At 34.5% G+C, this 27,104-nt stretch overlaps 2 protein-coding genes across 2 annotated transcripts in view; one reads left to right on the forward strand and one right to left on the reverse strand.

Moving 5' to 3' along the window:
* LOC145936016 (chymotrypsin-1-like) overlaps positions 1 to 3,907 on the reverse strand; it is a 28,830-nt gene extending 24,923 nt beyond the window's left edge. Inside the window, exons 1-2 of the mRNA XM_083037879.1 lie at positions 3,830 to 3,907; positions 3,269 to 3,278 (exon numbers count right to left, since the gene is read on the reverse strand). Coding sequence (XP_082894005.1) covers positions 3,269 to 3,278; positions 3,830 to 3,907 — 88 coding nt within the window. The remainder of the gene's footprint in view (positions 1 to 3,268; positions 3,279 to 3,829) is intronic.
* A 740-nt stretch (positions 3,908 to 4,647) lies between these two features.
* On the forward strand, positions 4,648 to 26,511 carry LOC145936017 (uncharacterized). The gene is made up of 3 exons (XM_083037880.1): positions 4,648 to 4,815; positions 23,651 to 23,842; positions 26,320 to 26,511. Exons 1-3 carry the CDS (start codon positions 4,648 to 4,650, stop codon positions 26,509 to 26,511), a joined length of 552 nt encoding a protein of 183 aa, XP_082894006.1.
* The last annotated feature ends 593 nt before the right edge of the window (positions 26,512 to 27,104 follow it).

Genomic DNA, 27,104 nt, shown 5'->3' on the forward strand with positions numbered 1-27,104 from the left:
TCCCTATTTAAAATAACTAATTAAAATTTAAATAAATTTGTATTACTCCAATATTTATTGCAAGTTTTTCAAAGGATTTATTCGGAATTTTTTTTACATGTCCATTGTCTCATTTTTTCCTTACCTTGCTAGGAAAGTGAAGAAAAGTCGTTCTGGCGACTTGTTCACGATGCAATCGTACGTAACCGAAATTCTGCGCGGTGCGACACTCACTCCGTATCACATTTCCTTTTCGCCCGAGGCGCTATAGTGTATTATACGTCCACGTAGAATAAAGATCCTTTGACAAAATTCTCCCGAGGGACCCTCTTTAGGGACGGCTATATGGCCACCAGGAAATGACTGAACCGCGTTAGGATATTAAGTTATGTTAAAGGCGTCTCTCCCTGTCTCTAAGAAAAATGTGTGTAGGTCCTCGCGGACCTATGATCGAGAGAATCCTGCTGGCTCAGGGCGATTGCAACTGAATCACTGAACTATTTTAGTACTTCCCAAAATTTTACTTCTTATATTTCGCGTTATATATGTATAACAGAATTTTTTTAAACGTAATAAATTTAAAAAAATTGAATATACATTCACATTCAGCCAGAAGCAAGATACAACTATTTACAGTATATTTATTCATTCTCTCTCTCTCTCTCTCTCTCTCTCTCTCTCTCTCTCTCTCTCTCAGTTAAATTATTAAAAGTTTTGCGTAACGTGATATAAAACGTATCACGCAAAATAATCCAAACTTCGATGTATTGTTCTAGCTTGGTTTCGCAGTCTAATAAGAGTGTAATGAAATAAAAATTTCAATAAGTTTAAAATTATATATACGAAGATAAAAAGATTATACACAGCAATATTCACAGTGCAAAGAGTTTCTCTGATACTCAAAGTGTGTTAGGCAGTTAAAAAAAAAAAAGATTGCAAAACACGACATATATATTTTTCCATGTCTATCTATTCTGGCTAACTGGCGTAACTAAATAATTATCCAATGGTTCTCGAATGCAACCGCCGGGCCTATATTTTACGGCTATGGTTCGCGTAACTGGCGGGACTTGCAAAAAGGCGAGAAATATCAATAATAAAGATACGAGAATAACCACATAACGTCAGTTCTTCGGAGACCGGTCGTTGGCTGTAACCAATGAAGACGTAAACCCATGTCCGCGCGTAATTTAGAGTTCTTAAGTCCCAGTAGGTGGTTGGCCACCACCTGGGGCTCGAAACACCTTATCGAGCCCAGGGCTACTACTCCCCATCCCTCCGCTCCTCTTTCTTTCTACGATCAACCAAAATCTAAACAGCAATACGTCTAATTATATTCCGATATCAGCCTAATATCGTGGCTATATAATAAGAATACTACCTACCTGCTCGTTATCTTGTGATATTACATTTAAAACTTTCCATTTTATCTTTGAAATACTTATTTGTTGCAAAATCAGTGGTGACATTAAATGTTAATCTTTCTGTTTCAAATAGAACCAAAAAAATTAAAATTGATTAATGTTACAATGACGCAATGTATCTTAAACATAATATATTTGATTTACATTGTTATCCCCCATGAGCAGTAAATTTATAAATGTCTGTGTCGCATAAAAAACATATATAACTTTTCTATTTTATTGTTTAATTTTCAATTTTAATTTTATCAATATCGCGCGTAAATTTTTCAGATCTATTTGAGATCACAAAATATTATATAAGGTATGATTTTTTGTGTCTTTCTTTATTTGTATTTTCTTTTTTATATTTTCGGCCAAATTCTAGATGCGTGGGTCACGCACGCTCATGAAATGAGATTGCCTTACACAAGCTGCCGTGCTCGAAGATCGTACTACGCGTATTAGTCGACACGCGCGGACATCGCCTAGAGGAGGGAAAAAAAGGGTTCCTCTCTCGCGGCGGCTTTCGTGAGAGGACAACGTTTGCGCCGCAGGGTCAGGATGGTCGCAGCGAGCGGTCAACGGGGCCTGATGCCGCGGCCGACATTCGACCTGACGCTGGTGCACACACCGCGCCCATTACTTTCAATTTATGCTCCTCGCGATCTTTAAATCGGCAAACTTTTGGGGACCGCCCGCAAGGCTCTGCGAAGCGCCACTAAGATATACAGGGTGTTCTAAGCGTCCGTAGACGTTTCATTTTGGAAATTCTTCGATTAATTTGCAATCATTGTAAAAATTAAGTTGACTGTTACTTTTCATAATTTTTCACAATAGATAAATATTAGACATTTATAATAGCTAACCATTTTAAAAAATCCTGCAGTTATTAAGATTTTAATTTCGATGACAAGATTACTACTTAATCTCGGATTAATTGAATATTTTGAAAAATTCTTCAAAGTTAAAAAATAAGACGTTAATAATTATCGATAATTATAAATTCCGGCTTATAAACTTTGCATGCGTGTAGATCTTGCGTGCAACTTTGTATGTGTGTAGATCTTTGTACACAGTAAATCAGCGAATGATTAAATATATTTCAAAGTTGCATATTCACATATTAACCTGTATCAGCATTTCTATTTCGAAGTAATAAATTTCTTATATTTTTATAATTTATAAAAACATTATTTGTGTGTTTATAATATTCTTATTAACTTTAATACTTTTAATTTTCTTTTAATATAATATATATAATATTTATAAGATATATAATAGTATAATATTTTATATAAATACATACATACATACATACATATATATATATATATATAATACATATAAAAAATATATATAATATATATTATATGTATATACACAGAGAGAATTTTCTTTTAGAATTTACTCTGAAAATCATGCTAATTGTGGGACAATATGGTATGGAAAGAATTTTATAAGAATTTCTCTGATTAATATTTATCACAATAAAAATAATAATATCTATTACAATATTGTGATAGATATTATTTTTATTGTGATAAAAATTAATCAGAGAAATTATCATAAAATTCTTTCCATACCATATTGTCCCACAATTAGCATGATTTTCAGAGTAAATTCTAAAAGAAAATTCTCTCAGTGTATCAATTATATATAAAGTATTTTCAATTTTCTTATATAATATATATATGTATAATAATAATTATAGAAATAATTATATGTATAATAATAATTATAAAATCTGAGTTTAAATAAGTTAAGTTCAGATATCAAGCAACTAAATAAGTATAAATAATATACAATATTGTTTTACTGTTGTTTGTTGTTATCATTACACAAATCTATTACTTCGAAATAAAAAAAAAAAAAATAGTTTAACTCACCGGTACGATGCGCAACAGCGGAGTTGTTTCATACAGCATACTGCTCTGTAAAATAAATATATATATTTAATTTAAAACAGTGTATAAAATAATTAAAATAACTCGAAAAACAATATATTATTATGTTCAAATTGATAATTTTTCACTCCTTTGTTCTTAAATCAAGTAATTAATCGAAAAATTACATAACCGCCAAAATGTTTTCTGAATTCTTTCTAAACATCTTTATATAAAATGTGTGATAAATAAATGTATAATTATTACATAATTTTAATGATTATAAATTTTAAGCAATGTCACTTTATATATGTATATGTATATATGTAGATATACTTATGTATATCTATGTGTATGTAAACATATTAATTATTATAAATATTTTATTAAATATTTTAAATATACATTTCGACATAAAATTTAGAATATTTCTTATACTCTCATAATTATATATAATATATAATTATATTAGATAACAATATGTAATAAAATTTATATTATATCCCGAAAATAAACGAACAATTAACTTCACAAATAACAAATAATAAATAATGAATTGCTCACCTCATGGTTGTTGCGTTGTCGCCTGATGCCTCCCCGGGCCTCCTCCTCCTCTCTTGTTTTACTTTGCTGCTTCTTCATGGCACTCACTCGCGAAAACACGTATGTTAACTACGTTCTATGATAACTGCGCTAATTACGTATACTACGATCGCACGACACTTTGAACGGCACTCTCGACATTAATCGCACGCGATGCATACTTTATTTATTATTTCGCGACGGAAAAACAATGCTGAAATTATAATTTGCTCGATACACGAAAATTATGCGGCAAATGCACTTGTCGCGACAGTGCTACCACTATTATGATAGAAAAGTCGATTAGCTGCACTGACGCGCACATAAATTCACTCTCATTTACACCGCACTAATGAATACTAAAGGCTGCTATATATGAAGTATCTAAATGCAATGGTAATGTAAATATTTTTATAATAAAGTAATTAATGTATATATGTATACTAATAAATAATGTGGTAATATATTATATTTTGATTTTTTAATTCTTTAAAATGTTTCTATTATTTTTTTATATTTAAGTAACTTGTACAGTAATCTTTAATATACACTAGTGATATAATTCGGGTAACTGATTCACGATCAATTTTCTATATCCGGTTAATAAAATTGATAGAAATAAATAAATTAGTCGGTCAAATTCTGCACTTTGACTAATTGAAGACGGAAGATCTCTTTGTCCTGATTGGTCGAGCGTTTCACCCTAGGTAAATATACTAGGTAAATATTTGCGAACACACCCCAGATTGCTGCTGCCCACTGGTGCCAGTCTCGGGACGCGCAACACGCAACACGCCAAGATGGCGGAAACGCGGCGTACGTGCGGACGTGTGAGCTCGGCGTCCTCGGCGAATCATTACAACTTGGTGTGTTGCGCGTCCCTAAACTGGCACCAGGACTGCTGCTTCCTGGTGTACTTTCGGTCGCGATCAACATTTTCGTGCTCCGCGCCGGTCCGGGCCGCGAATGTGAGTATAATATCAAGCTGAATCTCGGAATGGCGTCGAGCGTTGCTGTTCGGGCCGTTCGGGCGATCTCGGTATTCGTGGCGGCCATTACGATCTTTATCTATCCGAATTTTAACGACTTTTCGACGCTCAGTTCGGAGATATCGCGCGTCGAAGATATAGCTCGGCAATTACGACGATCGCGTTTTTCTTCCAAATCCGGCCGACAATTGTTTCTCCGAACAAGTAACAATGCTTTCACGTCGTCGAAATACGATACGCGCTCGACAATAAGTGTAGTGGACCAATTCGAATTTCTGAGTGTGTCGTGCCGTCGTCATTCGATAAGGCTCTCCGATAAGTGGCCTTGAAAAAAGCGGCGACGCGAAAACAGAGCGTCGGTTTTATTCGCGCGCGAATAAGCTCTCGCGTTTCTCGCGTTTTACCGAAACGCGTCGAAGATTGTGATAGCTAAAACCCGGGCGTCGCCGCTCGTCGCGAGTCCGTCCTGTGCAAAGTGTCGCGCGATCGTCGACGTGTTTTCGCGAGTGAGTGCCATGAAGAAGCAGCAAAGTAAAACCAAGAGAGGAGGAGGAGGCCCGGGGAGGCATCAGGCGATGGGACAACAGCCGTGAGGTGAGCAATCCATTATTTATTTGATTTGTTATTTTTATTTGTCAGGTTAATTGTTCGTTTATTTTCGGGATATAGTATAAATTTTATTGTATATTTTGTGTGTGTGTGTGTGTTATCTAATATAATTATATATTATATATAATTATGAATATAAGAAATATTCTAAATTTTATATCGAAATATATATTTTAAATATTTAATAAAATATTTATAATTATTAATATGTTTGCATACACACAGATATACATGTGTATATCTACATATACATATATATAAAGTGACATTGCTTAAAATTTATAATTATTTAAATTGTGTAATAATCTAATAATTATACGTTTTATAAAAAGATGTTTAGAAAAAATTCAAAAAAAATTTTGGTAAATGTTATGTAATTTTTCTATTAATTACTTGATTTAAGAACAAAGGAGTGAAAAATTATCAATTATGAACATAATAATTATTTTTCGAGTTATTTTAATTATTTTATACACTGTTTTAAATTAAATATATATTTATTTTACAGAGCAGTATGCTGTATTAACAACTCTTCTGTTGCGCATCGTACCGGTGAGTTAAACTATTTTTTATTTTTATTTTGAAATAATAAATTTGTGTAATGATATCAGAGAGATGCAGCAGTAAAACAATATTGTGTATTATTTATATTTATTAGTTGCTTGATCTACATTTATTTGTTTAAACTCATTTTTTATAATTATATTTTTTTCTATAATTATTATTATACATATATTATATAAGAAAATTGGAAATACTATTTTATAAAAAATAATATTTTATAATTATATATATATATATATATATATATATATATATATATTGTAATAATTGTTAAAAGAATATTTACGTTTTAGTACTTTTTTAGTACTTCTAGCATGGAGAGATTATATAATGTCATAAAAAACGGAATTTTGCAATGTATAGAGCAAAGATCTATATATTATTTACGTTCAATCGTCTTGTTATCATTCACATGATGAGACTGAAACGAGCAGTCGTAGCACAAATCGCTTCATTTGTATATGTATGTTATGCATATTATATTTCTGTTTATTACATCTCGCGAGATGTAATCGCCTGTATGTGAAAATAGTTGGCAAAGCACCAAAACATGATTTCGAGTATTGTGCATTTTACAGATATTTATCATTATCTTTAATGTATAGATTTATTCACTTACGTTATAATGCGAATTATATACTCTTCGTTAACATTATCACAGTAAATGTCTCGTGAATTTTGGCTGCGCGCTTTTTGAGTACCGTGCGAATTATAGTTATTCTTTCGTTGCAAAAAAAAAAATAATAAATAAAATACGTCCGTACGATTAATGTCGAGAGTGTCATGCAAAATGCTGTGGGATCGTAATTAACGTGCTTTCGCGAATGAGCCATGAAAAAGCAACAAAGATAAAGAAGAGAGAAAGAAGACCCGGAAAAAGGTATTAGGCAATAAACAACTGTAAATTATTTGATTTATTATTCGTTACTTTTGTAAAATTGTTTATGCATTTATCTCTACGGTAGTGATTTATTATGCAACATAATGCATCTAAAACATCCAAGAAAATTTTTTACAATACTTAAAATATTTATAATAATTTGTATACTATATACATATTGTGTTGTATATAGAGATATATAAAAAATATTGCATAACATTACATGTTTTAAATATATTTAATAAATTATTTAAATTATTTGTATATTACAAGAATTAGATTTTTATTTATTATGTTTATATTTTATAAACATAGATTATTTTGAAAATTTGGATGCAATTTCTTACATATTTGTTTAATAAATAAAACAAATATAATCGTGTGAAACAATTATTTTCTGAAATCAATCACAGATTTTGGCATTTTGTAGCCTCCAGGCACATAACTTGATTTAACTTTATTTCTAATATTATATATATATATATATATATATATATATGTATATATATTATTCCATTGTTTCCTTTATCTTTCATTTCGTGTAAAAAAAATAATTTCGTATATAATTTTATAAAATCAGTTGCATGTTTATATGAAATTCATCGATCACAAAGAAACTTATATATATGTATACATATATTACAAAATTCCGTTTTTTATTATATGACATTATATTATCTCCCTATGCTAGAAATACTAAAAAAGGTACTAAACGTAAATATTCTTTTTACAATTATTACAATACATATATAATTCTAAAATATAATTTTTATAAAATAGTATTTCGCATTTTTTTATATAATATATATGTATAATAATAATTATAGAAAAAAATATATATATAATTATAAAAAATAAGTTTAAACAAATAAATTTAGATATCAAGCAATTAATAAGTGTAAATAATACACAATATTGTTTTACTACTCTGCATCTCTGATATTATTATACAAATATACACACATAAATAAACTATTAAAATTATGCACGTTCTTCACGAATCGCTCTATATATATGGTATATTTCGTGTATATTTTGCGCAAATGCGTATGTGTGTGCTTGACGAAGGTACAGGCATATGCGTGTCGGAATCGTTTTTCGGGTAGGAAGAGAGGAGAATCGCGCGCGCGTTTCAGGGAGAAAAAGATCGGTTTGGTGGTGAAGGGACGGAAAAGGATAGGGGACAGAGAGATAGCAGCGCAGGAATATCGTGCCTGGTGCGTACACGTGCACGCGCACGATCGCGTGGTGGGTGAGCCGATATCCCCCTCGTAACTCTCTCTTCGGTCCGTATTTTTGCGGATCGTACGCGGGGACGTCACGTCGAGAGTACCCGGGATCCGATAAACAGATTTCTGGAGGACGCGCTCGCGCGTTGCATACTGCGCTCGCTCACGCACACAAGTAGACGAAAAGGACGATCGCGCGGATTGAATTCTTCGTCGTAAAATTTCAGCGCTCGTGATACGGGAAGGGAATTCGTTTTGATTTTTTTTGCTTTTTTTTGCTGCGTACTTTACAAGCGTTTACAAGCGTTCAGCGAATATGTGGAGGAATTAAACGAGGAATGCGTGAAAATTATGCGAGAATTTCTGAAGCTAATAAAATGAAAAATTCAAGCATATGCATTTAGAAATAACGCGATTTTAATATTATTAATTGGTGATTATGTTATGGACAAATATTATTTATAATTTTTCGTAACCAAGTTATTTTTAAGAATTCACTGAATCATTTGCATTCGACTGATTTAAAACGTTTTGTTGACGACAAACTATATCTTAGGCAAAGAGCATGATATAGTATTTTATAAATACAAAAAAAATATTTAGACATTTCTATATATAATTTAAATTTAATTTGAGTCTGGTTTAATAAAAATGCATGTTTGACGAAATCATACGCAATAAATCATTCGTGAAAAATTGTAATCCACAAGATGTAATTTCTCTTAATTTACACACACGTGGTAAAAGCATAAAAATTTCGCGAACGCGTGAAGTATCAATAACAACCGAAATAATTTGCACGTAAGATTTTTTCGGTCACCAAGCAAAAATCGTACTAAACGTTAATCGTCCTCGTCAACGATGTCGTCGGTTTTTAAGAGCTGAAAAAAATGGGGGTAGAAAATGGGACGTTCCTCTTCAAGGGCGTGATCCTTGAACAGGACGACTCCCTAAGAAGGTCGAGCTGGTTTACGTCCATTTCTCGGAGTCGCTTTTACCAGCCGGCAATGCGAGACCCGGCCGGAGAATAAGAGAGTTGTCTCTCACAATGCGATCCCTTCCAACCTGATGGATCGAAGTGAGTTTTGAAAATGTATGCGCACACGGCCAGATTCACAAGGAGGGCTGTAAACCCCGCCTTAGGCCAAGCTCTCGGGAGGGTCCCTTACATTCAGCGCTGAATTTCACCCTATACCCCGCAAACGGGGAGCAGCACCCTTCCGCACACCTCATGTCGCTTCGTTTTCCTCCCTCTTCCTCCGTTGCCTTCCCATTTCTCTCTCTTTTTCTCTCTATCTCTCATCCATATTGCCTCTCTGTCTTCTGTGTACGAGTTTCATGCCAAGGCAGTGACCCACGAACCAACATATTGGCGTTGTTTGAAGAACGAGAATTGCTTGGCGCGCCGCTATAGGGTTGTTCCCGTGACACACACGAATGCCGATCGATCGATTCTGCGACCGCACGATTCTGTAAATCGCCATAAATAGTGGAGGACTTCTCTTCACGTAGTTTCTCGCGTAATAAGAAATACACGTGCGTTGCTCGCGTGCGGATAGAATTCTCTAGCGCACTATCGAGACCCTTAACGAAAGTCACGCGAGAACGCTCAAGTGAGAAACTGGCGTATTCGATGGTATAATGATCGTAGGTATCTACTTATTCGCATATAAAGTTGGAGTTGTGAAAGAAAACGCTTATTATACGTACTTTTATTTATTTATTTATTTTTAACAATAATATGGAATTTTGCTTGTCTGAATTTTGTAAATTTTTCTATACACAATTACGCACAATTATTATTATTATACACAAACAGTATGTGTGAATATATTTGATTAATGAAGATAATAATACTGATGATATTTGATATTGATAGTTAAATTAATATCTTTTTATGAATATAAAAAAATTTTTAGTAATTGCATTTTGATAATAAATGTTAATTGCTTAAACGCAACGTGGTTGTGGCGACAAGCTTTTGAATTGAAAAAATAATATGTAACAATGACATACTCTTCAGAGTATGAAATTGATTGTGGATTTAAGCAAAAATAAAATAGTTTAGCACCATTTACACTTTAGATACAAGTACACAGAGAATTTTCTCTTAGAATTTACCCTGAAAATCATGGTAATCGTGGAACAATACGGTATGGAAAGAATTTTATGATAATTTCTCTGATTAATTTTTATCACAATAAAAATAATAATATTTCGTAATATATATGTATTACAATAAAATATAAAATGTTTCATCAATAAGACAATTTCTATTAAGGCTCTTTTAATATAAATAACTAAATATATATATATATATATAGATGGGCATATAAGAGCCGAACGCGAGATGTTAATGCGTGTATTCCAACGAAAATTAATTTTTCGTTGAAATTAAATAAATTGTGCACAAGGCACGAATTTTTGCTTGGTACACAGCCAAGACTTATATGTGGAATAATCTCTAACTTGAGATTTGATTCCAAAGTTCCCCTCTGACCCCCCTAAAGATTTAAATGCAAGAAAAATCGGGTTCGATTTCCGATTCAGCGATTTTCGGATCTATATTTTTCTCGCATTTAAATCTTTAGGGGGGGTCAGAGGGGAACTTTGGAATCAAATCTCAAGTTAGAGATTATTCCACATATAAGTCTTGGCTGTGTATCAAGCACAATTTATTTAATTCCAACGAAAAATTAATTTTCGTTGGAATACACGCATTAACATCTCGCGTTCGGCTCTTATATGCCCATCTATATATATATTTAGATATGTTTGATCAATTTTATTATGCAGTTTTAGTAAAATTAATCAAATGTGTTATATATTTTATTGTGATAGATATATTATCATTTTTATTGTGATAAATATTAATCCGAGAAATTCTCATAAAATTCTTTCCATACTATATTGTCCCACAATTACCACGATTTTCAGGGTAAATTCTAAGAGAAAATTCTCTCAGTGTATAAATTCGCAAGTTAATTATCCGAAAACAATATTACTCTTAACTTCTTCAGCATTTACATATTAAGAAACTCATCAATTTACGATTATTCAAATCGGTTCCCTTTCTGCGAGAGAACAGCACGTCGATGAGCATCAGTACGTGGCTTGCATCGATTGCGCGCGATTTTAGTCTCGAATTTATCCGCCCCCGCCTCGGTATCCCATCAACGTTTCACCTCCGCCACCGCGGGATTCTTTGATAATTGAGGTCTATGCCGGCGCATGCATAAGGAGGGATATTTGTTCTCTCCACTTAAAATCGAACCGCCTCACATTCCCATATTACGCGGGTTTCGTGCCGCATTTCGCGTCCCGCATACCCCGCATCGGAATGCCGTAGCGTGTGCGCGCCGCCCACGCTGCATCTCGCGCACGCACACGCACACACGCGTGCACATACATAGATGATATGAAGCGAGATTGAGAGAGAGAGAGAGAGAGAAAGGGGGGAGAGAGGTAGAGTATTCACGCACACGCGCCTGCGGCCCGCACAGATTAAACTCACGCACAGTCCGGCCCCGGGGGCGGCGTGCCAGCCAACTAATGAGAGAGACGAGCGACCGCGATGATAAAGTCTCTGGCTCGCTTGTTCCATACTAACGCCCGAATCGTATCCGTCGACCGCTACGAGAAGGGGGCCTTTACTCCTTCTTCAGGGGCACCGCCGGTGTTTCGTGGGTAGAGCGAATTTAACCCTTTAAGGACCCAGTCTCGCAAGTCACTATACTTCTTCGAGAACAATGATAGCGTTGACGAGAAGGGAGGATTACATACCGAAATGTAATGTTTTTGAATCATACAAGAGATGTTTGCAAATCTTTATTCAAATATATTTGTTTAAAATTTACATATACATATATTGTATACATATATGTATGATGTATATAATATATAAGCATATATATTATATAATATATAGCAGATATGCTAATATATTTTTATGTACAAGTATCTTCAAATAAATTTCAATTACGTTCAATCAATTTGAAAATTATTGATTCAAATCACGTTTCTTCTAAAAAATAGGGGATAATTATTGAAATATATTAATTTTTTTAACGTTGCAATATTTCGACATTACATATACCTACACGGAGAGAATTTTCTCTTAGAATTTACTCTGAAAATCATGGTAATCATAGGACAATATGGTATGGAAAGAATTTTATGAAAATTTCTCTGATTAATATTTATCACAATAAAAATAATAATATCTATCACAATAAAATATAAAACATGTTTGATTAATTTTACTAAACTGCATGGTAAAATTATTCAAACATGTTTTATATTTTAACGTGTAGATATTATTATGTTTATTGTGATAAATATTAATCAGAGAAATTTTCATAAAATTCTTTCCATACTATATTGTGCCACGATAACCATGATTTTCAGGGTAAATTCTAAGAGAAAATTCTCTCTGTATATATATGTTTATATAAAATATCGTGTATGTGTAATTTAAATATATTTCAATAACTGTCCCATATTTTTTATAAATGTGATTTGAACCAATAATTTTCAGACTGATTTGACATGATTAAAATTTATTTTTAAGATACTCATTGTACATGTAAAAATATGTTAGCATATATCTGCTATTTATTCATAATTTAAATTTTAGAAATAGATAACGATAACGATAAGAAATAGATATTACTCTGCTAATATTTTACTGGCCAATCAAGCAAATTATGTGTATTGTGCAATCGAGAAGGTCATGACCCAACAAAACGTATTGTATCGTATTGTTTATGAGAGTACTCTCCTGGCAATGTAGAATGCATCACTAAACCGATGACCAAAGAAGCCCTACGGTGTGTTTGTTATTTGCAACAGCCCAATTTGCCCATTGATCCAAGTTTATTGCTGTAACATGTACCGGAACAAAGAGATATCCACAGTAGAAAATTAGAAACTGAGAAAATGCTATTTCTAGTTTAGCGGGTAAATAGAACGCAAAGCGCATAATTGCAATTGAAAAATATTATATTAAATATTATATATTGATTATATAAAAATTTTTAGAATTTCTTCATTTCTCAACAATATTTATTTTGGGTATTGAGTTTTGGCAGAAACAAATTTGATTATATATATATGACTAATAACTAAATCATAATATTATGAAACGAGATCAAATTAACATAAAATAAAATTTCTAAAAAAGGCATGTTATTGCCATTGTCGCTTTTTCGCGATGCTGATTAGTTGTCTCGATTCGAGTTATGCGTTATATTTATAGCATCGAACAGTTGTCATCGCGAGGGTTAGCAGTTTGACAGTTTGTCCAAAATAAAATAATATTATGTTTTAAATAATACTTTAAACTCGATTAATATTTTTGACAGGTATCAGCTGATTTCTGTCAAAAAATATTAATCGCGGATAAAGTATTATAACATATTATATATTACTTACAAAATATTATTATTTCAATTATAATAATATGTTGTAAATAATATAATATGTTATAATATATGTATACTAATGTATATACTTTGTCCGCGACTAATATTTTTTGACAGAAATCAGCTGATAACTGTCAAAAATATTAATCGAATTGAAAGTATTAAAACATATTAGTTTATTTAATTTTATTTTGGACAAACTGTCAAACTGCTAATCCTCGCGATGACAGCTTCTCGATGCTATGAATATAACGCACAATGCAAATCGAGGCAGCTAATCAACATCGCGAAAAAGAGGTAACAAAACATGCGAACCTTTTTTAAGGATGAGACTATAGAACAACACAAGCGCGCGCCATTCTTCGATTTTATATTAAAAAGAATGATACAGAAATCAGCTGATATAACTGTCAAAAATTATTAATCGAGTTTAAGGTACTAAAACATTTTATTTAAAACATATTATTTATAATTTTTATAATACTATTATTTTAAAATTTAATTAACAAATTAACGTTTTAATCAGCTGATTTCTGTAAAAAAATAACAATAAATTGTTAATTTGCTAATTAAATTATAAAATAATAATAGGTTACAAAATTTAAAAGTTATATGTTCTATATAAGATGTTATAATACCTTATCTTCGATTATAATAATTTTTGACAGTAATCAGCTGATAGCTGTTAAAAATATTAATCGAGTTATAGTATTATAACATATATTATTTATAACATTATTTTAATTTTTATAACATATTTTTATTTTAAAATTTAATTAGCAAATTAACGTTTTAATCAGCTGATTTCTGTCAAGAAATATTAATCAAGTTTAAACGAACTTTATATAAAAATATCATTCTTTTTTATATAAAATTGCGTAGCGCGCGCTTGTGCTGTTCTAGTAATAAAAAAATGTGACTTCCTTCTTATAATATAAATTCGCAAATCTCTCTTCGAAGATTAAAAATGAAAATGAAAGAAAATAATAGATTTGACGATGCAAACACGCAATTTTATTAAAGATAAATTGTCCGCCGAGCGTGCCGGTAAATTCAAAATATGACAGATAACGCGCGCATTCTCAGTAGGTTAATCTCTCGTTCCGGTTCCGGCCGTTCCTAAATTCCGTTTCGCCGTAACAGTCGTGTGTGTGTGTTCGCGCGGTGAGTACACGGGATGGATCGGAAGCGAGTTCACGGTCGAATAATTCGGGAACGGCACGAGAAATGTTTTATCGCGAATTAATCGAGACGATATACGACGCGCGCGGTTTCTTCTTTGTTCCCCGCCCTCCGCATCGCGCCGGTTTCGACCAAGTTTTCGAGAATGCGAGGACGACGCACCGACATGGCGCACGCTGACTCAAACGCTACTTGATCACGCTATACGGGGCTCTAGCTACGGGCGATATTTCAGCGAAAAGCAGGTATATCACGCTCTTTCTCCCTCTCTCGCACGGTGGAATCGAAATTGTCGGGAATTGATACGCGATTATTAGTTATTAATATGATTATTAGTATTGGAGTATCAACGGTATAAAGAAGGGAAAGAGGGGCGAGAGGGGGGGGGACGCCGCGGCGGTGCGCCGTTTTCCCGCGCGCGAGAAGTCGCGATTCGCGCGCCATTTTTTTCCGGAAACGCTACCGGAACGCGCTGTCGGCGACGACGCGAGTCGCCAGTTTCTACTTTCTACGCGCCGCGGGGAGAGACGCGAGGAGTGAGGTTATACTACGACGGGCCACGCGATGTTGTGTATGTATACGCTGGTGCGCGAAAAGCACGACGTTATTGTTATTAGAATCGCTATGCGCGCCTCGGAGGGCGTAGAGAACGGACAGTCGGTTCGATCGTTTCCACGTTTCGCTTCGCGAGATACGGACTAATAATTCGGAAAGTGCGTCGGATTCGGCGATATCGTTGGCAGGAGAGTGCTTCGCGAGGATTCGAGGTGAGTCGATTTATTATTCTTGCGTTATGCGCATGTTATCGAGAATTATCTCGTCTCGTGAGATTCACTCTCGATAATTAAGTCACAGTTGATTCCTAACCTCCTTCTCGACGTTAATATTAAGACGTTGGCATTATTTTATTCGATTGGTTTTCTATTTTCGATTATATAATTATATAAATATATAATTATATATGTATACATGTATATACATTTAATAGGATTATAATAGAGGATTACAGTTATTACAGTTAATCTAACCTAACCTTGTTATACATAATTACGTTATCTATTTGAGATTAGATATTTTATTATACGATTGTTGCAACAATAAGTGTTGTGAAAACAATTGATAGTGCGTAAACAATTAAATGCGCGTCTCGTAATCATCGCGTCGTGATTATAAATAAATCTCTGCGATAAAAAACCGTCATATCGATATTCCGCTGGCGGAGATCTACGCGGCCCTCTCTTATAAAAGTACACGGGGGACTTCAAAGGGCGCCTCTCGCGCGCGCCGTTCGGATTCAAAGTAGCACAAGAAATCACATTTCAAAAAGAACTCGCAAAGTCCAGACGTCAGGTAAGCCGGCAATTTGCATGCTATTACCGCGAGGCGTTTGTACTCTTGGGCGACGATGGGGCGCGTTTTGCCGCGTGCGGCAACCGGGACTTGTTTATTGTAATTACGAAAGTTTGGATTCTCTCTCTCACTCTCTTTTTCTATCTCTTTCTCCCAAGCTCTCGCTCCCTTACCGCGTCTCTTTATCCGCGCCTACGCAGCCTCCGCGAAATGAAGTTTCGGGAGGATAAGAAAGAGGAGTCACCGAGTTGTACGCCGGAAAATGGACGTTTGAATAAATACCGATTACGCGCCTTTCTCTCGGAGAAGCTGTAAATATTTATTCGTCGCGTCGCGGAGAAAAAAAAAATCATTCTCAAGCGAACGCGGTATCGTCGCGTCGTCTGGACAATTCGCTTTATATTGGCTATTCCAAGAACGAGGTATGGGATCCGAGATAGAGACGAGTAGATTGACGTAACAATGATGACGGAGCCGCGATACGTATTACGTAGGTGTAATCCCTCATCGATGCGTATCGAGAGAGAAGAGCGTTTGAAAGGGTATCAAATTTGCCACGCGCTTGAGTCAACAAGCTTCTACGTCACGCTTTAAGGATTGGGGGGGTGGAGGGTATATATATAACGTGATCTCTCTAGAGTTTGTGCGGACGTGTTTATAGAAAAATCAGCTCGCGATCTTCACGTTTTCGGAACAAGAATGAGGTCCTGGCACCTGACAGCCCGGAGCGTTCGCTATGTGAAAGGATACTCGGGGGACGCTCTTCGTTTGCGGTCCTCTCAATCAATAGGGGATCGATTTGTGGTAGTATCCTTTTACATCGGGAAATTTGTGGATCACCGGGTATTTATTGATCCGTAGTTCTATTGATTGTTCGTTCTTTTTACTGACGCACGGAAGGATTTGCTATCGAGCTGAGCGATTGAAAAACGTCTCTTCTCGATCAAAGCATCATTTGTCTACTAAGATAATCTCGGATAATATAAATTATAAATCAAGGATGTTTAAGAAATTGTTTTTCGTCGATTTATTATTAATATAATATCAAATTTTTTTATTAATAAAATCTGCAGTAAAAAAAGAATATGAATTTATGCGCAATATTTTTCCATTAATATGTATGAAAATAATATATATAATTTTAAAAAAATCTATATATTACACAGAGAGAATTTTCGCTTAGAATTTACCCTGAAAATCGTGGTACCTAATCGTGGAACAATATATGGTATGGAAAGAATTTTATGATAATTTCTCTGATTAATATTTATCACAATAAAATATAAAACATGTTCGATTAATTTTACTAAACTGCATAGTAAAATTAATCAAACATATTTTATATTTTATTGTAATAAATATTATTTTTGTTGTGATAGATATTAGTCAGAGAAATTCTCATGAAATTCTTTCCATACCATATTGTCCCACGATTACCATGATTTTCAGGGTAAATTCTAAGAGAAAATATTCTCTCAGTGTAATGATAACAAAATAATAATATAAAAGTAAAACGATATATTAATATAAAATAAAATATAAAATATCTGTAATATGTAACAAAAACTATTAATATATTAACTGAACACGTAACAAAAATTATATATATATTAATATAAAATATTCGACATATATAGAATATTTTATATTAATATATAAAATAATAATATAAAAAAATCTATATGCTTGTAACAAAAACTGTGTAAAGAGATTATAATGCTTACGATTTTTATCATATATATAATCGTGAAATTTCGTATATATTTGATATTAGTAAAAAAAATTTCCGTACATCAATGGGAAAATATTATGTATAAATTCATACTCTTTTTTTTATCGCGGATAAGAAATTTGTTATTATCGAGTTTGGATGTATATACAAGGGGATGATACACACGTCAATCGCACTTTAGCAGTTATAGATAATATCGGTCTTCTCGCGACGGGCGCAAACCACTTAGGCGTAGTCGAAGTTAGGCTATCGCCTCGAATTATTAGGTAATTAGGCTAAGATGGTCCTGGTGACCATCCCGATGATGGAGAGGCAAGGTATATGCACGACTACCTACCGATGGATAAACACATGGGCAGATTACACGGCGCTCTCGGCTCTCGCATAGATATATGCAATTTAACTAGTAATTTCGAACTTACAGCGGCTTAACTTCGGGAGTAATGATGTGGTAGTTAAATTGCATCACACGAACGACTTACGGCGTTATAACGTCACGTCCTCTAAAACAAAGTGGATTATAGTGGATTTCTTGGAGAATATCTTCTACGACAGGGGTTGAATATTTCTCTAGAGAAAATGCTTCTTTTCCACTTTAAGAGTAGTATGAGTTTAAACGAGATAAAAAGATAAATCGTTAAAAAATTGTAGAATATTATGTCAATATAATATAAAATGTCAAGAGAATTGTTTTGTCAAAGGAATTTTGTGAAGAAAATTTTATGTTATTAAAAGACCACTCATGTGTTTTCTCTCAATAAAATAATTAAAAAATTTAAACATGAAATATAGAATTGAAAGCAGGATTAAAAATTAAAAAATAAGACTTAAGCATACTATATTTTATCTATTAACATTTTAATTTTTATTTTATATAAATTATTTATACTAAAAAAGATAAGAAAATTAAAAAAGGAGAAATTTTAATGTCAAATTTTTTTACTTCTATTTTTCTTGTGCGTTTATATCAAACTTACTAATATCTAAATCAATTTTTCATTAAAACTTTTTAAATATATTTGTGGTTAAGATATTGTATTCTGAAAATCATGAAGCTGGTTAGTGAAAAGGTAGTAATTTTATCATATATTCGCTATTCATGCAGCAGTGTAGTATTCATAATTTCTAATTAACAGTAAAAGTAAGGAATGACTTTCTTTTTATAAAAAAAGATCAAATCGCGATCGGTCGTCGTACGATCGACGAAAAATGCAGCGAAAGAACTCTGCCTTCTCTCTTCTACGCGTTACTCGGGGGGATATAGATGGACGTGGTAATCCGCTTGGTTGTTTCCATTTATATACGCGAATCGCAATTGTAGCCGGGATATCGGAATGTTGTCGGCACGACAATGTTTGTATGGCACGAGTGACGACTCGTACCACGCGACTCCACTCTCGACTTGACCCCACTCGACCTCTCGCCACACTCGACTTGCGGAGTCGAATCGACGGAGTCTCGTTAATTGCGCAACGCCGGCCCTCGTTGTTTGTCGATCTTTTACTCGCTTCTCTCGCTCCTTTCTCTCCACGGGCGATTCACGAACCGCCGAACCGATGAATACCGACGAAGATCGGCATCAGGTTGTTCCCGGGCGCTAATATAACACCGGCGCTCTTCTTCTTCCTCCTTCTCGATCGAGTCACGATTCAACATAGGCGTGGTGCGCGGCGCTTTCCAACGAGAAGACGGACGGCTTGACCTCTCTCCCGTAACTTAACGTAGAGTTCGATCTGCGGCCGGACGCCACGATCGAGACTCGCGAATGGCGATTCACCGTCATCCGTCCGTGAAATCGTCGTTTACTTAATGCTTGACTACGGTCTCTTTAATGCATTAACGATTCGCGCTGCGTGTAGGATATATATAGCTAAAGATTTAAAATTAACGCGCAAATAAGTTGATAAACTGTCACTATAATTATTCGTACGATAACGTACGATTTATAGAATTGATTTCAAACATTTGATATAAAACAAGCATCTGTTTATTGCTAACAATAAGTATTCGAAATCTCAACAAAGTGTGGCGGATATTAATGGCTTTTTTCAATGAAAATTATACTTGGACATTGAATCGTTACAAAAAACAGTTAATTTATAAATAATAACGGTTAATTTAAATTTTTTTTGCATTGAATCGATTGGGTGGTCAGTCGCGGGTACACATAAATGGATCGGCGAGCGACATGGCGCCCAAGGGCACTGCATCGAGGACCGTTGTATTAAACTGCCATGACATTCGTAGTCTCGACCGAAGAGAATTACATGGAAATGAATCTGTGACATACCGCTATTTATTGGAAATAATCAATATTTAATGTTGTTAAGCATAGCATTGTGGTCGACGATATAGATCCCATTAGGTATATTATATTTGATATATTAAAGATGAATCTCTTAAATCTCTTAAACAGCTGCCGATCGCTCAATATATGATCTTTTGAATGAGGCTGTATATAAAGTACTCTCTTCTCTCTCGATGCAGTGCTAGATTTTATATACAGTTACAGATTGTCAATAATTGTTTCAAAGGAATGTTTGAAATAAATTTCAAATTTAAAGGCATTCTGTCTCTCTCTCTTTCTCTCTTAATGTTTTGTTCATAAATGGTAAAATTAAATGACGCGCGAATAAATTTTTAGAGAAAGCTTGCTGACAATTGCATATTTTATCATGGAAAATGTGTTTTCTTATCTCTTAGCATTTTCCAATCAATCTTAATGAAAAAAATCAAATGAGAAATTTTCGGTTTATTGAAAAACCGTGAGAAACTTTGGAAAAGTTTTTTGCCCATTCGTGAGAAAATATCGACCGACTCTATACACGAAAATACACTTTCCAAATGGTTGCATTCCAACGTAAAATCAGCGGCGCTCGTCACCGCTCGCTCGCCCACCCCCGCAACGTGTAGGGAGCAAACGAGCTCGACGTATAGATACGCGAGACCAAACACTGCAAGGAAAGAAGAAGAGAGAAGCGAGAAAGAAAAAAAAAAAAAGGAAGCCGACTCTAAAAGGCGAAGGGGAGAAGAAAGAAGAGAGGGCGGTAATAACGCCGGTGTGAAAACTCGTCGAAATCTCCGGGATGTAAGGGCAGGGGGGTGAGGGAGAGGAAAGGGGGAGGGAAGGGGGAGACAGAAGCTGCGTCTTGGCGTACTCGTAGAGGAGATTCTCTCTTTCCCTCCATGCCGCCACTTTTTCCCACTTCCACTCTCTTCCTTCTCCTCCTCCTTCTCTTCCTGCGCCGCTCCCGTTTTCTCCTTGACGCGACGGAGGCAAAAGGTACGAGTGGGACGGGCGAGGAGTCGTGGCAGCGACAACAGGAACGAAGAAAGGGGCTGCAGCGTGGTAGCTCTCAGTGCGCTGTGCACACAGCAGCATGGAGGGGTTAACGGAGAGTTGAGGGAGGAAGGGAGGGATGTGCGGTAGTGGCAGTACATCCAAGGAGCAGCTTATGGATCAGAGGGTCGGGGAGGAAACGAAGGGGGAATGAGGGAGGGAAAAGGGGGGCATCGATCGGTCATGCGCAGACTGTGCTTAGGTTCCTGTCGTTTCCATCGTGTCGTGTACATTCGCGTGCGGATGTATTCGTGAATTGTGCGACGCTGCCGAGGTAGAACCGGGATGCTGCGGTACCGTCTCTCTTGTATATACAATCCAAGCACATCGCAGATACGCATCTTTCAAGATACCAGTCTATCTCCGTGTCTTCCCTTTCCCTTGATTTTCTATCTTGCTATATTCTTTTACTCACTGATATATATATATCTGCTGAATTTTTCGGATAGATTTGAATATTGTTTGCGAGAGAAGTTATATATAAAGCAAGTCGAGTAAAAGAGTCGCGAGAAACTAAACTTGAAAAAATTAATGAAGTGATATCTATTGTGTGAATATTTATCAGAATATTTACTACAACAAAAATAAAAGAAAAAAGTTTCGTAAATTGATCAAAGTTTTTGTTTTCTTTTTATTCAATATTATAAACATTTCTTCTTTAGGTATAGAATAAGTAAAGAGAGAGAGAGAGAAAGAGAGGTTCAAAGATATAAAAACCAAATTAATTCTCTATATGCGTGGACTTCAGTTTTTGCAACATCATAATACACTCTTTAAAAGTAGAACTTTGAGTATTTTTCTAAATATATATATTTGATATTCTGTATCATGTTATCTCATTTTGTTTATTCAAACTCTTGTTGAACTTGTTTGACATTGGACAATTTTAATGTTAAATACCCTGCCTTGTTAATCTCATATTCATATAGTTATTACGTTATTGTATATTGTGGTACCTAATATTTATTAGAAAATATATCAAGATAAACAATTATATTAATGTCTAATTATTGTATAAAATGTTTAATTAATTTTTTTAATAAATCAGATATTTTGCCGATATTAATACGACATTGTTCTTGGCATATTTTCTAATAAATATTAAAAGATCAAAATTGCAAGTATTTATTTTGCATAGCGCAATGGTTCGCTCATTGATACGATATAATTAATTACTAATATGTGTATTCTTTTTTAATAAACTAACTTGATATCTCTCTCTCTTTTCAACTTTCTTTTTAATAATCATATAAAAATAAAATTTGTTTTTCTTATCTTTGTAATTCTTATCTTTTTTCAAGTCAGATATAAGATATTTAATAATTACTAAAGCATTCGTACAGAAGTTTTATACTTATACATGCGTATATAAGCTACTAAATGAATTACTTATTGATTAAAAAATATAAAAAGTAACTTTGATTATACGACTTTTAAAGAATAAATTTATTTCTCTAACAAATATATATCTCTGAAATATGAATAATAAATAAATCTGTCCTCATTTATTGATAGCAGTAAAATTTGTTCGCGCCTCTTTTATACTCTCTTTTCGTTTCCGTCCCGGGGACGCGTTCACCGTGAACTTTTCTCGCTAAATCGCCTGCTATTCACATTCGCCGTGGATAAGCAATCCTGACGCTCTCACCCTCGTAGGGTAGGTAGGTAGGTAGGTAGGTTATATCGTGACCGCGTCGCCCCGTGCTCGCAGGGTTAGGTTAAGTTAGGTTAGACCAACCCGTCATCCCTCTCTGGCTCCAGCAGGCAGGTATATGGAATAGAGCCGCGCAGGGTCCGTCATGTGACTGTAGGCGGAGGCACCACACCCCCGCGGGGGCAGGCAGGCGATAGTACGCGCCGCGGGTGGTAGCAGAGGCGCATCGTCGCCACTGCTGAGGGGGTTGCACAGGGGTTGCCGGGTGGAGGCTTGGAAGGGTAAAGGGGGGGGAGGCGCCGCGGCGCCTCTCTCGCCTGGAGCGCAGTGCGACGTCGCGACGCACCACGTGCGGTGCGCCAATACATATCGGAAACATACGGCACGGAGAGACGGAAAACGCAACGCGACGCGAAACCGGAAGTCGCTCACGGTGACTGCGTGCCGTTTTCTCCTTTACTTTCATTGCATCCCCTCGTGTCGCGCGCTTCCTCGGATTCGTCGTCGCGTCGCGTCGTTCTGTACCGGCTCGTCGTCTGCCATCTTCGACGAGCTACCGAGTGATTCCAAGGTGCGATCGAGAGTACCATACACTGTCTGGTGGTATTTGCGACCGGAGGAAAAGAGGGAGAGGAAGACAGACGTAGACCGTCCGCGAGCACACGGTGAAGAAGGTATAAGCGAGGGTGGAGAGAGGGGATAAGAAAAAGAAAGTCATAGAAGGGAGCCGGTTGGTAGGACCACGCGAGAGTAAGAGAAATAAAGAGAGAGACAGGGAAGGGAAAGAAGGACAAGGAGAACGAAGGTGTGAGAGAGGGATGTACTGTGTGACTGACTGCGTTTCGAATTAGCCTCCGATAATCCGCTCGTGGATTAAGTTACGCGTGTGCGTACGTGAACGCACGGTTTTCGCTCGCAGAAACGCATTTTCCTGTATTCATCAGACACTCGAGTCTGGTGCAAAAACGCGAGTTTTCCCGATTACTGTCGTCGCCGTTGTCGCCCGTCGGTGGATCGCTTCGAAACCGGAAATACAAGGCGAGGTGAGTTCGCATCACGTCTTCGAGACGTCGCCGCGTTCGGTTTTAACCCTAACAAGACAACGACGGGGATGAAGTGTGTTTCGGAGAATATATGAAGAATCATATATATGTATATATTTAGTGTCTCGTATATAAGTGATTGCCGTGAATTGCGTTGCAGTGACCTTGGGTTGTTATGTTTCAAAGTGAAATCCTCGGAGCAATCGTAGGCTATACGCATAGAGTTACTTTCTGGAAGGTTTGACAATAGCTATTCTGATCTAGAGTTACTTGGACACATTCTTTCACAAGTATTTTTATCCATGGAGATATAACAGTTTGTTAGAGTCAAATACTTCAAAGAATATATATTATATTGAAGAATCATTAAAAAGTTTATCTTAATTTCCATCTTTTTAATAAATGTGACATTTATTTTTAGTGTCACGCTCTTTGTTTTCAAAAATTATAATTCAATAATCAAGCAATGAAAGAAATAAAAAATAATGCTATTGTTGTTATCACGAGGTATGACCAAGTGATATCAAATTATAATATATTTCTCAATTTAATGTCGAACTTTCTAGCGATTTGGTGTTTACAAATGTATTTTTATTTTATTTGTGAAAGATAAATATAAATAGAGGTAAAAATATAAGAAAAATATTTATAATACGGAGGCAATCTTTCGTTATTTGTGTACAATAATTTTTCAAGAAAAATATACAACTTGTTTATTCTAAAAGCTTACAAATTTTATGATTTAATAAACATCACATTACATTTAGGAAAAATAAATAATGTTCAAAAGTAGTATAACATAGCACAAGACTCGTCTTAATTATTCAATTATCGGGTTTAATTTCAGGAAATTAATTGTTTTCGACTGTGAAAAATATCTCACTTAATTTATGTTTATATTTTTGTATAAAGATGATACGTAAATTTGATATAATAATATCCAATACAGAGGTAGCAATTTATAGGTTAGATTAGTTTGTTTGTTGCATGATATCAAATGTGTGCTAAAATCAATGGTGACGCCGATAATTCGATCGCTGTTTGATGTTTAAATGCAGGAGGATACAATCAATGTGTAAAGTGGCTATGAGGATTCTGATTGAAATTGTACAATACTATACAGAAAATATGTTACATTTCCTGTGTTTAAATAATAATGATATCCTTTGATTCGATGAATCACGGATATAGATATGCGGTGAAAGATGTGGTGTTATTAGGTGTGTTTTAATTTTGAAAGCGAGAACAATGTAATCGCATTCGCAGTAGAGTCTTTTATGAATATAACGTTGATGAGATTTTAATAATAAATTATTCTCTGAAGAGTTTCACTACCATTATTGACTAGATTCATCGAACGATGGAAATATTGTTCATCCGAATACAAATTTTTCTCTCCAATATAAATGTTTTTGCTATTGAAATGGTTATATTTTATTAGTTTATATATTTTTATTTATTTTCGTATCCAAATTGGAACGATATGATTTTTATTACATCTAGCATTAATATTATTCTTTGGAATTTATTATTACTTTATTTACTTACTAAAGATTTTGAAACGTTTTTTGCCTGGAATTTTAAATAATTCTTAATTTTAGCATATTGGCCTTATATAAAATGCTTTTATTTACTAATTTAAATATATATTTATAATAAAAATAGATCTACAAATTATTCTGGTAAAATTATGAGAAGACTCATAAAATTGATGTTAAGTGTAGCTACATTTTTTTTTTACAAAGTGCCGAATTGTGCTTTATAAATATTTCAGAAAGTGCAGATATTTATATTCGTAGACATTTTGTAGCAATAGCGAGAAGAAGGACTATAATCTCCGCTTGCCGAGCGTCTTGAGATATCTTCTCGTTTTGTGAAAGTGTTTGCAATTAAAAAGCGGTCGTGCCACCTCGGGGAGCCGCATTTAACTTTGCTTAACTAAGTTCTCGATCCGTTGACGCGACGCCTCAGGGATTCCGGCCGACGAAAGTAATTCGCATTTTTGTTACTCATCGCAGGAAATTTTCACCAAATCTTACTTTAATATTCACGCCTCGCATGATTCTGATACATGCAAAACTCAACTACAATGAAAATTTGAAGAAACAGTCTCTGATAATGAGAAACATATTTTCTTTTTTCATTCATTACGTACGATTTTATTAAACTCAATCATTTAGTTTTCATGAAAGACATAGTATTTCTTTCGTAATGGGAGAGTAATGGGAAATAAGAAAAAAATTAGATTAAATAATTATTTCATTAGGTATTCGAATTTATTTTATTAATATTTCTATTATAAGAAAAAGCACAATTATTTGCTGGATTATATCCTTCTTAACGTGATATTTTAATTTTAATTGGATGCATCTGTTATTTTTTACACTTAATTTGTCTTTATTGTATTTTAAATACTTTTATGTAATATTTCGATACGTTCTTACATTCTCACTCATCGTTTTAATAATTTTTTTCAGTACAACTTCGTTTTGACGAAGCTGCCGACGGAAGATGTCGCCTGCCGATCATCTCGGTACGTGAGTGACAAGCTGGATCTTGGTAGCGTGTCGATCGGCGAGGAGTTCCTGGATACTTCAGAAATTTTGCAACCACGGAGGACACTAACAACATGTCTTACCTCGCTCTGGACTCCAACGCCTGGCAGGTAAGTGTTATATTTGTATGTCATGGCTTTGTATACTATGTGGTTTGTGCATTTTTAAATAACTGTCATAAATGTGTTTACTGCAGTTCTATATAACTCAGAGAAGTAAAACTCGAAATATAAAAATAAAAGTAAATTAGATAAAATAAAAGATGAATAATATTTAAATAATTCATGATAATTTGGATAATAAAGTGTTAGAGTTTTGCTATATCTATTGAATATAAAAGTCAGCGAGAAGTTTTAACAAATTCTTATTTGTATATTCCACCGGCGTTTGACATAAAATCACGATATAAATGCATATCTTCAATGCTTAACAAGATTCTTAAAAATCTTTATGATCTGCTACACTTTGAGAATAATCAGCATGTGACAAATTAAATTTTCCCTGCTCTATCCATCACATATTTAATCTGCTGATTGTAGCTGAAAAACGCTACCACAAAACTATATAAATTTTCAATTTGGAGGGAAAATTTTTCAACAGTAATTTTTATGGAGAATAAACGTTCTATATATTTTAAATAAATTTATATTTTAAAGCAGATATTATGTACGCGCAGGCTTTTATCAATCGATTTTGAACGATGATAT

Source organism: Prenolepis imparis, unplaced genomic scaffold (assembly GCF_030444845.1).
Source record: "Prenolepis imparis isolate NDT839.2.m4 unplaced genomic scaffold, iyPreImpa1.0 SCAF_5, whole genome shotgun sequence".
In the NCBI taxonomy this organism is placed as follows: Eukaryota; Metazoa; Arthropoda; class Insecta; order Hymenoptera; family Formicidae; genus Prenolepis; species Prenolepis imparis.